At 39.8% G+C, this 16,346-nt stretch overlaps 1 protein-coding gene across 1 annotated transcript; it reads right to left on the bottom strand.

Moving 5' to 3' along the window:
* Positions 1-209: 209 nt before the first annotated feature.
* Positions 210-6,094, bottom strand: LOC112558243 (sex peptide receptor-like). Its single transcript, XM_025228588.1, is given in 4 exon segments — positions 210-1,459; positions 2,351-2,802; positions 2,805-3,030; positions 5,434-6,094. Coding segments are annotated over 3 exon segments (1,053 nt in total). The 5' UTR covers positions 2,938-3,030; positions 5,434-6,094; the 3' UTR covers positions 210-991.
* Between the last annotated feature and the right edge of the window lie 10,252 nt (positions 6,095-16,346).

Below are 16,346 nucleotides of genomic sequence, written 5' to 3'. Positions count from 1 at the left end.
TTTTAATGAACCTAGCAGATATAAAATATCATTACTTATTAGATACCAAAGATAGGCTGCTTATCCATAAAACAAAGCGCGCGCGCGCACACACACACAGAGAAATGGAATAAGTAAAGAGAAAGGTCAGATAAACAATATCATATCCACACTCAGGTTTACACACATATGCATTCGCAAACGATGTAAGATATAACATGAGTGCATAATATGAGTCAAATTTCAGCAATCTTTATCCTTAAAAACATGCAAATGCGAAGACGAATTTTCTTGATTTCAGTCATTGACCTGTATCAAGATATCACAATGACTTGGAACAACGCAAGGCCGGGGTTTTAAAAAAATTAGAAAACAATTGACTATATTAAAGCATTGTGAATCGTTAGTTTAGACATCAAGAAGGCTAGTAAGACATCGGGGCGAAGTCGAAATTCGTACATATATTCATCTGGACTACACTTCAGTGTCTCCCGTCGACACTAGGATAAAGTTATCACCTATGAGGTCACAAGGACGATCTATCTATCCAAGCATTTAAGGAAAATGTATATATATATCAGATCAGCAGCACAAACATTCACAAGGAGACATTAAAACTAAGTAGATGGGGGAAAAATGAAAGCTTATTATGCTGCCTCGTCATTTGTTTTAATGCATTAAAAGGGTTAATAGCAACACATGTCATATCTGGACTAATCAAGAGAGACAGAGAGACATAGAAAACAAGACTTTTGATAATTAATTTCTGTATATTTTAACATTATTTGATATCATATTAAGCATTAAATGATTAATGATGACAAAAACACAATCGGTGGAGAATGAACATATTTGAATTGTAAGCAATAACTCAAATCTCTGGCAAGGAGGATAAAATCGACGAAATTGTTATTTTTATAATAATAACAAGTGTGGGACTGGTTAGTTTTTTTTACTACAGTAATGCCTTTGCCAGCCAGTGAGCTGACCATCCAGACATACGGAGCAAGTGTTACACTTCAGTGTCTCTCGTGGGCTGCGTAGTAGTGGCGGTAGTACTGCGCTTAAAGTTATTGGAGTTATCAGCAACGAGTCCACAGAGGAAGATCCTGATGAAGGTGTCCCTGAACTGCTTGCTCATGGTGCAGTACAGCACGAAGTTGATTCCGTTGTTGATCAGGGCCAGCGTGTCCATCACGTCGCCCAGAGGACTGTACACGTGATCGAAGAACCCGTCAATGATGCCACCGAGGAGCTGGAGGACACCCTGGGGGGTCTCGGTGACGAAGAAGAGGACGAGAACGGCAATGATCATGCGAGTCGTGCGGTTGGTTTTGCGGTGCCCTTCGCTGTCAGCATCCCTCCTGCCTTTCTTGCCAAGAAGGGTCTTGTGATACCGCCCAGGATCCTTCATCTGTTTGATGAGCAGGATTGAGAAGACTGCGAGCAGGAAGCAAGGTAAGAGTCTCACCAGGATGGCCTGAACAAACAGACAAACGTGTGTGTATTCCATGAGTCTCTTGCTACATTCATTTTTATTCATTCGTCAGCAAGAAAGTGAAAATGCCATCTTAGTTCTCAGTGCTATTCAAGACCCACAGGTCAAATGCAAAAGCAAACAGCGGTACTTTAAAAGCTAATCCGAGTGCTCAGCAAAAATCTCTGGAAATAGAGCATAAAATATCACAAAACACGACCCAGTGGTATTTAATGACAACGAGGCACGAGAAATAAAAATGTTATTTTAATGCTTTTCTCTCACTTGGACTTGTCAAGAAAACAGGAAGTGACGAAAGTGCGTTATTTCAAAAAATAGCGCCGTGTTTGTTAGCTAAATTCGAAGATAAAAGATGCTACCCCTGGTAAAAGAAAACAGACCAGGGCACAATGAACTGTTGCTGAATGTTCGCGTCAGATGGATACTTTTGTAAGCATTTAGGAAATCCTAAAGATAATGACAACAAATTCCAGTGGATTAACTTTGTTTGAACTTGCCATGTGAACTTCGTCCCCACATCGTACTTTGCTAAAAAAATTTCAAAATCGATTATTATCCATCTCTTATACAGTTCAGGCAAGTCTTGGACAAAGTAAAACGAAGAGATCTACATCAGTGCCAACTATACAAACCACAAGTTGTTAAAAGCGACTTCGATGATGGTAAAAAAGTAAAGAAACATCAAGCACCTGAACATCGACGCTTTCTAAGCCATTCTTATCTACAAATAACGTAGTCATTATGACCAATGACATGGGAAAAATAACTTAAATGTGAGCAATTGGTTACAAAAAATCAACAACAACAGCAACAGCAACAATTACAACGACAACTGTTTTAACTCATACATTTCACTTTAAAACACCAAAATACCTGAATCCAGAGATTGAAACCCTTGAGGAAGACATAGCCACCTGTGTCGTCTCGAACGTGGATGTACCACGAAGTGGTGTTGGTTTCGTCCACTCGATCCTCCACAAGGTAATAACTAACCGAATTGGGTATGCAGACTATTGTGACGACTATCCAGACCGCGGCAATCGTGAAGTTGGCCCGCTGAATGCTGCACAATTTTGCACCCCGCCCTGGATAGCGGATGAAAATATACCGGAAGACCGCCAGAGACACGGTCAGCCAGATTGATATAGAGTGGACGATGACACTGAAGATGGCGAAGAACATGATGTACGTAGCGGAGGGTAGAGGTGTGTATCGTGGGTATAGGTGGTAATTTAGGATGGCGAAAGGGAGGTAAGCGGCCATGGTCAAGCAGTCGGAGATGGCCAGACCTGTGAGGAGGACATAGGTTGGGTTGACCATGTTTTACGTGTCAGCACTACAATGCTGAGGCAGTTCACTACGATGCCCAGGGAGCAGATGATGGGCGCGGAAACGCCGTGGATGGGCTGGTACCATCTGCTGAAGACCTCCAGCTCAGACGGAGTTTTGTGTATGGTCATCTTTGTGATGGTGGTGGTGGGACTGACCGACGACAGCCACACTGTTGGGGAACCAATCACAGTTCACCGAGTCAGGCAGGATTTTTGATATTCCTAAATAGCAAACGAAAGTAAACTTCATTTGACAAAGAAAATAATTTTTACTGTTCTGAAAGCAATCGAGAGACTTATTATCAATGACAAGGTACAAATGAAAAACAATAAAGAAAGTATGTCAACAATAGGCTATACTCCATGCAAAGTATTTAAAGGGTTATTATGATATAGTCAAAAGTCAGAATTTATTTTGCTCTGAGATGGAATGCTCAATGATTACAAAAAGTGTTTATGAAGTGAGGGAAACCAAACATTAAATTATTTACTTTATACAAATGCAATATTTAATCATATTACAAGTGGATCGAAATAGAATTACTGTAACTATGGGAAGGTTCCAATAAATAAACAAGGAAGAAACAAAACAGATGAGCACCAGAAAAAGCAAAGCAAGAAAAAAAGATAAACAAAAACTGTACAAGCAGCATGAGTCACAAAAAAATAAATAAGAAATAAGAAATGCATAAAACTAGTCCACACATCAGAAAAACCGATTATCACTTTTCCACCGGCGTTCTTAAGGCTTCCTGTAACTTTTCATCTCAATAGACGCATTTGCATGTATTCCATATAATACTCGCACATAAAATATTACAAAACGGTTGCAATATCTTGTTTATCTAAATGCACAATTCTGAGACGAGAATTTTAAACTGCGTGTGGCATCACTATGGTAACAATAACAAAGCAGAGGAAACAGGAGGCCGTCGTCAAAACAAAGAGCTTTGCAGTGACAAAGAGATGAAGCAGGCAGCTAAACTCAGATAGAAGTCAAGATTATTGTGTTTTTTCACTAGACAGCTCACCCATAAAGAGAAGGGATTATTTGTGATTTCACAACTAACTGCAATTCTTAGAAATGCACAAGCAGAAATCAAACTCTCTTTGGGTCATCTGTGTTGTGAAGGATTTTCTTTTCAATGTTTACAATATCAAGGTTTTCAAGGTTCGTTTGCAATGTGAATCCCGGTCTTATCTTGGGGTTTCTGATTCCTTAAAAGGTCATAAAGCAACAAGAACAAAAGAGGACGGGGCACATGGTCGAGGTCTGCCAGTAACTTCTGTTGCTGAGTTACATCAGACTTTGCGGGCCAAGAGATTTGTTTGCCCTTCACTCATCGTTTTATTAAACAGTTACATTTGAGTGCGTCTTTAAGCCATTGTTGAGTTCATTCTGCAAGGTCTTAGTTTTAAAGTGCTGCCGCCATCGTGAAATTGTTGGTGTAACGATCTCCGGCAACTGCAGGGCCAAGATCAAAGGGCAGATAAGGTACAATTTCAGACCAGAGGCAGTGGAAGAGAAAGAGAATATTGACTTTTTGAAAAATAATTTTATCCTCAGTCGCCACATTGTCGAAAATAAATGTTGTCTATAATCAAACATTAACATCTGTGTGAATGATTTTCTTAAATAATTGAGCCTTTTGCATACAAAGCTGCTTCACGGTCGATGAGCATTTTAAATTAACAGGAAAAGTTAAAAATAGGTCACTGAGTGCACTTCTTTGCTCCCAGTTCCGCTACAGTTGCCCGATACACAATATAATTAACTTGATTAACATGTATTGTTATACATTATAAGGCGAGCTTCATTGGAAAAAAACATGTCTAGTATTCACTAATATACTTTGGCGATCTGAAAGAATCAAGCTGTTATTTTGTTTGCCATACTCTCAGATGACCAGATGACCACCAGTGCTCGTGTTTACAAAACACACTTAAGTTTCTCTGCGGACAATATTAATATAATACAACGAGTGGTCGGACATGTTGGTTTGGTGATGTATAGTGTTTTGAATGTTGATATGAAATCTGAACTCTTATTAGCCGTTGCTGAGACCTTATTTATCAATATTTTGACATGTTCTCATCTGGTTGACGATGTTTAAGGACTTGATTGTTTTCTTGAGACATTGAGCTTTCGCTGTTGGATATTGAACATAAATTTCGTTATTTCTCCTATTTATCTTTTGTGTTCATTGGAGAAGGGACATCGCTCGAAGTCTGGATTTTAGAGAACAACCCGAATGTTTTCTGGTGCATGTGAGCAAATTCTCAGAAAAGGAAGAAAAGTCATGCAACGATGAGGCTGGTCCAGTGTTAAGGACGAGCCTGGTGAAGCTGTAATTACAAGCTCGGTTATTCACAGCTGACTATAATGATTGTTGCGAAAAAAACCCTCAGGTGGTTAGTCTTTTCTTTCTGAAGAACATGTATTATTGTTAGCGACGGGTCCTTCGAGAGAAATTAAACAGACATGGATTTTCCCTAAAGTAGAATCGAGTTAAAGTTTCTAAAATTGCAGAGAGAATTTCAACACTTCTTAACCCTAACATTTTCCCCCATGTTTTATTCCCCCTTCATTCATCATTCAACCCATCATCCATGCATCCATCTAACCTCTCGAGGGCCAATCAGCAGTTGGATGAGTCCTGGACAACAGCTTGAAACATGTTGAGAGTGACAGTCACCGACCACAGCCACAGTCTGAAGAACATGGAACCTGCAAAAAAAGTCACAGACCAAGTATCTTCTTGTACGAGCGTGCTGATGAAGCGCTGGATGCTGACAGGTCTCCTCCCTGGCGCATGTCTGCAAGGGGCACAGCAACAGTTTCTTGTTTCTAGAAGATGCGTGCAGCTATGCAGACGGCAGACAGGTTGGGCTCTGTGCTAGGTGAAGGGGTAGGGTGGTGGATGAATAAACAGGAATGGGTGAAGGGGATGGTGTGACCTCCATCGTTATCAGATAGGTGCAGGAAGTCTACGCTCAGAGGGTGGCCTCGCGCTTCGTGAGTTATCTTTCCATTTCTCGCCATCGCAAGCATCGTCTAGCTTTAATAACCACACGGCGAGAAAAGCGTTGCCCCTAAATTAAGAGTCTTTCTTAACAGATAAAGACAGAAAAATAATTTTGAAAACATCTTTGGAAGCAAAACTTCTGCAACACACGATATGAGGCGACATCCTTTGCTTTCAGGATGGACTGATGAGAAAATTCATCTTTGGGGAATAAGTGTCAGACTTCCCGACAATCAGTTCTTACGCTTGAATACTGCTTTACTCTGTTCAAAAATCTACGAAAGCTGAAGTTTTTAAGGCACTGTCATCCGGGTTTCTGTACATCCACACGCTGAACACTCCCCTTCCTTCCAAGATCCCCAACACAAATTAAAAACCACAAACACTTCCTTTACTATGGCCATTTTTAATAGGGTTCTTGTTAGAGGAGAAGAGTCAGCTATCCATCTGTATACACATCCGAGCTCTGACAAGCCAAGTCAAAAGTTCAAGCCAAAAGACACACCAATACAGTAATTAATATAGACGGGAAGAAAGTGTGTGCGAGACCAGGGAAAAGTTTCTCTGCTTGGACCTAGGGATCTGGGGAAGGCTGTGAACAAAGTTATTCACCACTTCTAAAGGTCTATATTTCTATAATATTTTAATGAATAAAAAACCTCAGCGCAAGATACTACATCCCCAAACTTATCACTCATTATATGTAAAGATATACGATTACGAACATCATCATGCTTAGAAAGGTCAAGCTCGTGACGTCACGTTTGTACACAGACATGCCTAATTAACATTTACTTCCAGCTTCTATTGTCTGACACTTTGACAAATTAATTAAAATCCTGACGTCTGTGTTGTTGACTCATTTCTGTGTATGTTGTTATGCCTGCTTCTGGAGAACAGAAGGCGAAAAGGTGAACAGCATTTTTCTTTAGCTCGTCATTATCAAAAGAAAATTACATCCCGCCAGACATTTACTAGTCTGCGACTTTTGATGAGTAATCTGTTGAGAGACTGACAGCCCGAAGAACAATCAGGCAGATGTAGAAAACAGGCTTGTCGAAAACACAGGACGGAGGACATTGGCAGTTTAGACGCCGCTCTCTAGCAAGTAAACTAAAGAGGAAGAGACCGTTGGTAGGAGTAGACAACTGCGAGACAAAACAAAAAAGTTTCTCAGAACTTGCGGAATACTCACGTCACTGAAGGCGCCGCTAGTCTCGCTGCAACAGTTTACAGGTGGAGGCAGGAGGGGCGGCATGCAACGTCCTGTTTGATGTCTCCCCGAAACGCACATCACCGTTGCAGAAGACAGTTCCTTTCAGGAATAAGTCGCCACCACTCTGTCAACGTGGAGCCGGGCATTGCTTGTGGTTTGGCGACAAAAACATGGCAGTAAATCCCCCACTAACGTCTGCTGTGGCGCCAACGTTTGAGGAGCGTACCGGCTCGCTTATTAATCAACATCCGGGCACCCTGTCCCACCTATAGCGGCCACTTCATCAAGGCTGCTGCTGCTTGCTTTCTTCTGTTCAACAAAACATCATTTAAAGAAGACTCCTTATTTTACTTATTTCAGTTCACTTTTGAAATTTACGGGTCTTGAGAGTGGTTCCTCGTTTCTACATGCTTCTATCTTTTACATCCTTTTTTTCGACTACCGGTTTCTTTTGTTCTTTTCTTTTTCAGGGTAAGCTGCAGTGTCCTGACAGTCAGTGAAGAATGGAAATACCAATCAAGCCTACGTTCCTAAATGATGAATCCAAGATTACTTGATCGCATCCCAGCCTTACCAGTTGACTCCGACAAGTTTGATTGCTATCCGTACTTAATTCTTGAATCTTACAGTCAGACCTCGCACTTATGTTGATTGTCTGATGTTGTCACATTCTGTTTTGTTCTGCTTGTCAGCTTTCACATCTTTAACCCTCAATTTTATCTTTCACTCCTTTGTTTTTCGCAGTTCTTGATTTCCATGTGTTAGTGGTTCATCGTCTCAGGAACGTTTGAGGATTCCTGGGGCCGGGTGCAGATGGCCTCGCTAGATTGCTAGATGTGGAAAGCAGTGAGGCCTCGTGCATCACCGTTAATTGCTCAAATATTAGATTATAAGCTGACAGCAAGGTATTATTTATTATCCAGCTATTGATTAACAACAAACTGTGATCCAGGCCCCTCAAATATTCAAAGTGTAAAATCAGTCAAGGCGTGCATTGTTTTCTGTAAATTTGTCGCTCAGTGAGACTCCCCCAAACATCTTAATGATAAAGTGTCCAAACCAAGCTCTGCCAACAAGAAAAAGGAACTTATTGCACTGTGAATAATTTTCCTCACAATTCAAACAATGCATTAAGTGACTTTAAGCCCCAACTGAACGATTAATAATTCTATTATACTTGAATTATAAGACACCATTCGTCCACAAAACAATACACGACCTACCACATCTCTGCTTGGACTGCTTGGTCCGTGGGAGGGAAATCAAAGATGTTCGTGCCAACAGTGACATCCAAACCGTGTATGTACAAAAAAGGAAAACACGTGGCTCACTCTCTTTCTACCTTTTGCTTCGTGAGAGTGGTCTAACGACAAGACTCACGCACGTGGAGGAGGGCTGAGGTGAGCTGGAGGAAGGATGAAAGCTTCAAGTACTATAATTAGATTCTATAAATAGGTATTTAGATCAAGGTTAGGGAGCGGAAATTGAGTTTAATTTTTTTTTTGTAGTGGAATTAATAGGGTTGTAGGAAGAAAAGTTTAAGGATTGTGAATTATTTCTTGTGTTATTTATCCGCTGGCATCTTCTCGCCCTTATCTATTCGTTCAGTGTCTTACATGGCTTTCAGTACATCGGGTAAAGGGGAGCACCCGCTTGATGTCAGGTAGCAAGGTTCCCAGCTACAACTATTTCTTTTATACTCTTTCTTTCCTTCTTATTGTGGAACAGAAGCTCGTCTCTCGATACAAGAAGTCGAGCGGTCCCCTGATATTTTATATGATGGATATCTGGGAAACCAATCCCGGTTCCAGAGTACCCCATCATAAAGACGTGTAAGAGGTAGGAGGGGTAGAAAATATAACCATGGGAAGAAATGTTTACTTTTCAAGGATTAATGCGATTTTTTGGTTGGGAGACAACAGTAGCGCAAACAGCGGTGAAAGAAATACTAAAGAGTAAGAGAAAATAGAGATGATTGAAGCAAAGTAAAGATAATACAAAAAAGATTCGGAAAAAAAGGGGTTGAATGGAAGAAGGTTTAAAAAAAGAAAGAAAGAAAAGAACAAAGAGACGAAAGGACGAAGAGGCGAAAGCAAGAAAAGAGAACCTGGTCTTCTGGAGAAGTGTGCTCTAGAGTTCTGCTTAGGTTTTGCTTCTTGTTGAGTTTAAAGTATGGTTAGTATTACTTTATAAAAAACACACACACACATAGCAGAAACACACAAGTATGCCCGAATGTTTACTGGTAAACTAAACATTTTATGGTAGTCGCAGCAGATAAACCTGCGAGGATATGATTCTTAAGTGCATGGAGTTCAACTTGCAAACAATGCGAAATATTTCTGACAACTCATCGGGCGCCAAATTCTTTCCATGACGGCCTATATACTCAGATGCTTCGTTTCACTGGCATCCAAGAAAAAAAAAACCCACTGTACATCTCACAAATGAGAAGAACGAAGAGTTCGGTGCACAGCAATAAAAAGCTGGCATCAGGACAACGAAGATCATGAGTTCAGATCTCGTATGAGGCACGCGCCGGTTTTTTTTTCCCTTGATGAGATGAACTGTAGACGAGTTGATTCTAGTTATTCTCAGTATCGTTTATTATTTTTTGATGGCTTGGGATATTTTTACTCCTCTGTTTAAAAGCAGAACTTAATACAGAATATCTTTCTGAATTACAGCGTTACCTTTGTGGCTTTGACCTTTTTATCTTTACTAATTGCTGCAACCTTTCCAGACAAATATGTTTTCTTTTCTTTTTTGCACTCGCTGATAAACTGTTCCCCATGATAATCTTCAATATTTAGTCGTTTTTTGTTTATTTGGAGATTCTAAATCAGGTTTAACACACCTTTTCAACCACATTCTTCTCCCACTGCTGTACTGGTGGTTACTCTTGGATATTCCTCTTCTTTGCCTCGTCTTTGATAAAAAATCTCTTCTCTTTTTAGCACTTTTCGTTCTTTTTCATGTAACAATAATAAATAAATAAATTTAATAAATGTACCAGTTAATTTTTCTGATGCCTTCTTTTCGATTCTACTGAAACTGGAGCTTCGGTTGTGAAGGACAAGGGGGTTTAGATACCTACTATCATCATCACTGGGTAGAACACCAAACACACATTAAACCAGACATGATCTTTGATAATATTTTGTAATACCATGCCATCAGACTGAAAGGATACTTCTCTCGCTCTGACACCCAAGATACGACAAAGTACGAATCAAGAAATCTTCGCGATCATCAGGAATCAGATACCGTGTCTAGTCGTTGGTCTTGGGCTACCTGTGGGTAAAAGTGGATGTAATTTTGTTGTGTATTTCGAACAGACTGCTAGTGAAGATTAGTTTCTCTAACAGAAACATTTCTCACATACAATGTCTACAAAGAAAGTATATTTCACCCATAACACAGAACATTCTGTTGTTGTCATAATGGTATCAAAAACATGTTTTTTTTTTCAAAGCTCTTAAGCCTCTTTCACCATTAGTCTAGAGGAGAAGATAATGTCAGAACAGAAAGAAGAAGTCTAATCTAGTATGATTACACAAGGCTATATGTCAGGGTTATTATCCTATTTTTACTACTGATATTTTGTATCTCATCCACGTAGTCTTCACGCGCCAGTAAAGCTTCTGAATCTCTAAAAGTGTAAAGAATAATGACTAACATTTTTGTAGACTCACCTACCCCTCTGAGCACATCCACACACCTTCCCCTTAAAAAATTCTGATTGCCACTCGCACTATTAGATGCATGCCATTATCACAATCCCAGGAAGAAGCATTGGAGGTCAGTTAATGTTATGCTTGAGGCCTGGGTCCTGACCTCGACAACACAATTTTCTTGAGTAATGGTGTAATTTTCCAATGATCATCGGAAGTGCAACCATGTGCAGATGGTTAATCATTGATGCAGCTGACACAAGGGTTTAACGAAAATGCGTCCAAATTAATGGTAAGATTAAATCATAAGCTCAGGTGAACCTTACATGAAGGCCGGAGTAATTGTGTCCGATATTAATTACGGCCACGAGGGTTAATCGAGTGTCAACTTAAAGATGCGAAAAACGTTTGCCACCTCTCAGTAGCAGGGTTGCCGATGGATGAGGACTTGGCCAAAAATGGCAGCAATGTTCTCTGGATGGTCTCTGGAATGGAATTACCAGTGGACTTCATCCACCTCCCATCCTCATTCATTGCGGGAAAAGGCGCGGAGAGACAGACCATGACCGCAACTTCTTTGGTGGCCATCCTGTTGTACCAGCATTGGTGCCAACGTGGGAGTTCAGTCATCCGTCAACGTGACAATCGATAAAAGCGGCGATAGAACCGTCTGCACCGCTTCCTCCTTAAAAACCACTCTTTCCCAACCTTGAAAACATGATCACAACCAGATGAAGACAATGAGTCTTTATTTTTTGGCTTTCTTGTTTCCTTCTTTTTTTCGTTCCTTTTCTTTCTTTTCATCCTTTTGTATGGCTGTCTCTACATTTTTATCTCTTGAGGGTTATCATTATATTAGGATGTCTTCCGCATTCGTAATATCTCGCCAAACTATTTCGGTCAGCGTGTAATCTGCTTTAAGCTGACAAATTTAGATAATTTGGAACATGAAAATACCTAATGGTTTCCTCCTCACATGTGAAGAATAATGAAGGAAGATGTGTAAGAGTGGTAAAGGCGACATCCCGTCGGCCTTTGTATTAGAAAATCCCCTTATCTTGCTGCACCTAGCACGCCGTGGTCTTTCCTTCCTTTACCCAAAATTGTCTGCCTCTTCAGACTCTGTTGAGCCAGTTGTCTCGTGGAATGGTTTCCAGCCACCGCGATTGTAGTGGGCTCCTGGGGGATGAACGCTGTCACATCACTCGATCCTAGCATCGCCATTTGAGTGCACCATCGGTCTCGAGTTTCGGTCAGAAGACTACCATGCAAATCGACTGTTCTGTACTCACCATGTTCTGCTTCCGGGCAATGGACTTCAACGCTACGTTAGCAAGACGACAACCGTATCTTTTGATATATTATCCTTTGACATATTATCGTTTGAAATATTATCGTTTGACATATTGTCAAATAAACGAGGTGAACAAATGTACTTTGGACAGCTGTACCATGATCTGGAAGAAGTCGCAAACAAAGTCGATTCAGTAAACTTCTCTTGAACAAACTCCATATGGAACTTTGTACATACATTTTGTGTGGTCAGTGCCATTGTATAGACACAGTAGGACACGGACCCGCAGTTGCCAATGACAAGACGAAAATAGGGACAAGGCATACGAAGAAGTGTAGAGAAGAATAAAGGTCTTGAGGTCACCTTAGTATATCTGGTCTAAGTGTCCTCCGTTGTTTGTCAAGACGACCTGATAATGAAAAACCTCGAAAGACACTTAAGGCAAGCGGTGACATGTTAGAAATCAGTAACAGGAAAGCCAGAGGGAATAAAAAGGTATAAATGTGGCCTGTCTGATGACAGATACCCAACGTTCAAATGATTGAAATCGTCTTTATTGCAGTTGGAATTTCAGCGTGATGTCAACGAGAGGACAGTTTGAGACCCATTTTCCAGGAACCAACAATAATGCAACAATTCTTTCTTTAACATTAAAGGTTTCCAGTTTATGTTTGTGTCCTCCTCTCTTTGTTTATTTGTATTGTTCGCCTATCTGCTTACGTTCGCAAACGTTGAGCGCACTATAACACAAACAGTTTTATAATCTTTTTACTTCGGAAAAGTACAGAACACAATAAAAGCAGAGGGAAACGGGTGTAACCTTTCTTGCTTTCCCTTTTATTGAGGTGATTTCTTACTGTTATCTCAAAGGGCATGACTGCAGAGAAAGATGAGATACAAGGGCTTTGTTAAAAAACATTGATGGAGGAATGGTGAACTTGAGTCGCAGGAAAATAGACGGAGCTCAGCAAAAACAACTGAATTATTCGATCACTTTATCTTTCCTTTGTTCCGAATCGCGGTTCCTCGACCTGCTGAGAGCTCAGGGATGTACAAACATGCAATTGTCAGATAAGTAGAATCCCACTAAGACGTGTAATTTACGGAATGGGGGCAAAGAAGAGGGAATTGATAAAAACGATAGAATTATCTGGAGAGGAACATTGAAAATATTACAGAGAAAGAGAGAGAAAATTGCACTGGAAGCGAGAACAGTGATGGTGGAGATACTGATGATACATGCAGTAAAGTATACAGGAAGAAAAGGAAAACTAAAAGAAGCAGGAATGGCGGTAGCAATTTAAGTCGTCCACAACACGTTTAGGAAGTATTTAAGAGTCTTTAGTGTTAAAAGGTATTTAGGAATTTTGCAGAATTTAAAAATCGAGACAATTAACGCGTTCTATCTAACAATATCTAACAATATTAACAAAAAAACAACAAAAAGCAAAAAAACTACAAGAAGCCGGAAATATAGAATTTGTGTTAAGACAATCTTCCTACAAAACTGAAGAATCACATTCAGTATGCCTTGTGTAATGTTGTATAAACACCTCAACAATTGTGCACAAAATCGTAAAGTCCGAGTTTCAGGTTCGATTCAAGGACAGGACTGAACAGAACTCACGTGCATGTCCAGAAGTGGCTTGTACCATAAAAGCCGGTCGACATGTTCATTCTCGCTCTGGTTCCTCAGTGTTTTGACACCTGTCCCTGTGTTGGGTCACGCGATATCAGCTTCAGTGACCCCGGTTGCACTGTAACATTGAGCGAGTGGAGAGGAAGCTGTCAGCAGCAGGAGCCTGACTTTCTCTGTTTCCTCATCCTAAGGCCTTCATCCCGCTGTATGTAAACACCGCCGGAAGATAATTCGTCAGCAAGTGGGATAATGTGGGTTTTACTGACCCCTCGCTATTTTATTTTACCTCCCATTGAAGTCTTCGGAAAGTGGATGTTTGAACCCGTGGTCTTAGTTACCCGCGAGCTGCTGAAACATTTCTTTTAGAATCTGGATGCTGAAGACGATCAGACCCAGGCCTGACCTCTTGCAGCGCATAGTACGGACAATTATCGGTTGGAATGAAGGAAGGATGCTCAGGCAGGTGCATGGGTTATATTTGTATAATATTGTAGTGATTAAAGATCAAGGGTGTCTAATCAGGTATTGGATTTACTAGACTGTTCGATTGAAGACATTGTTAGGTTCAAACAGTGTTTATAACTTTGATTCACCCCTGTAGGGGTTGGATGTAGTTGTGTTTTAATGGATATGTATGCTATTTGTGTTTCACCCCTCCCTCAATTATATTCTGGACTTTCTACAATTTGTACTTGGTGTATGTTTCTCAGAATACATTTTTGTGCATCAAATACTGGGGTTTTCTACTTGTCAAAACGTCAACGATCTATTTTTCAAAATTTGTTTTCGATCTCCGAATGCATTTCCGTTGTTTTAGTTTAAAATTAAAAAGAAAATGATGTAGACAGTCCATGTATTGTTGATGGGGCTCAGAAAGATACATGGCTTTAAGCAAAATTGACTTCAGACATTTGAGAGCATAAAAGCTCATGCAAAATACGAGAATTCAAATTTGTAGCGGTGGAACTCCATCTAAAACTCCAATATTGCACAAAACCATCAGAAGACTCGAAATCGCAGACAGCTTATGTTAAAGTTAGTTTTTAGGCTTTCTGGTTTGCATAACATGTTGATAAATAAATGATACATGTATTTAAAGAACAATCCCAGCAAAGACACTTTTTCTGTTCCATCACGGGGTTTCATAAGGCAAAGCTTTTAATGAGAAAGGGTCTAGAGAAAACCATTGGCTGTTCTGCAAGCCGCACTGTCCAAGATTTGCCGAGAAAAAGTTAGGGGGGTAGAAAAAGAAAGAATGGTTGGAGAGAGAGAGGTAGGAGAAAGGAGAGATAGAAAAAAAGAGTAGAGACTGAGAGAAGAGAGAGAACGACCCACACTAAGGTCAATGAGAGAGAAAGATAACCGCATGAACATGCGTTCATAAACACATACAGGGGTCAAAGAGCAAGACGAATAATAGTGATATTTGCAATGCACGTGCAGAGGTCCATCGGGTAAGACAAATAAGATGTACACTTGCCATTCATATTCAGAATTCAAGACGAATGACAATGACATTTACCATACACATTCAGTAAAGGCCATACAGCCAGACGCCTGACATCTTACAATTACAATACACAATAGAGTTTTGTAATAATAACTGGAGCATTTATCATCAACACAGGTTTATATCTTCAAGCACATCGTATTTATAGTAAGTATGTCGTGCAAATCATGAATTTTACGCATTTAAACTAGAAAATTTCTGTAAGGTTCACAAGCAGTCCAGTAATTACAAAAGATGTTTCTAGAATACCTAAGATGTGAATCATCACAGCTGTGCACCACTTCAAGCTGATGTCAGTCCATTAATTTTAGCTTCCTTTGTTGGCCTCTCTGACCTACCTAGCGGTTTTGGGTTTGAAAGACTAATTAGTTAAAGTCGGCGACAAACCAAGACAAAAATAAGTGTCGGAGACTACAATCAGTTTTTAGCAATCAAACTCAAAAGAAATTAATACTTTCGTAACTTCCACCTACAATAATACTCAGAAAAGAGAGAAAATGAGATGGAGTCAAACCAAGCAATTGTAAAAAAAAAAGATCATTAGAATGTTTGAAAAATTTGAACTTTTAAAACATGACACCAGACACGTCGCAGGGCCATAACATAAAGGTCGTGATTTGTTCGACAATTATCTCCCTTGCTCGTGCTCATTTGTAATTCGTGTACTCCTCGGTTGTGGAATATAAGAGTAGAGGTAAGCGATAGAAGGTATTTGAGCTATATGTCAGACAAAAAAAAAAAAAAAAAAAAAAAAAAATAGAAAAGAAACTAATTAGAGAAAGAGAGAGAGGAGGAGGGTGGTAGGAGACACAGTAACATGGATGCTCTGCCCTTTGTCTTGAGATGAAGGTGCTTTATCTTAAAGATGAATGGTCTGAATTTTTGTCTGAAATTAGAAACTTGACTTTTCTCATTTTTATTTTTGTGTCTCAAGCGGCTTTATTTTACTCGCAACAAAATACTTTATCATTAATTTCTAAAATTTTTCCAGGTATCTACTTAAAAATAAGATTTAACAGGAATAATTAAACAAATGAAAGAGAGAAGACGGACTGAAATAGAACCTTAAGGATCAAAAATAAAATAAAAGTTAGTAACGATCACGCTCGCATACACGCGCATACATACAAGAACACGTGCATCTGCATATTGTATAAATAAGCAAATAGACATGAAATA

The sequence above is a fragment of the Pomacea canaliculata genome, linkage group LG2, assembly GCF_003073045.1.
Source record: "Pomacea canaliculata isolate SZHN2017 linkage group LG2, ASM307304v1, whole genome shotgun sequence".
Classification (NCBI taxonomy): Eukaryota; Metazoa; Mollusca; class Gastropoda; order Architaenioglossa; family Ampullariidae; genus Pomacea; species Pomacea canaliculata.
Note: the sequence above shows the minus strand (reverse complement) of the source record. Positions and strands in the feature narration are given on the sequence as shown.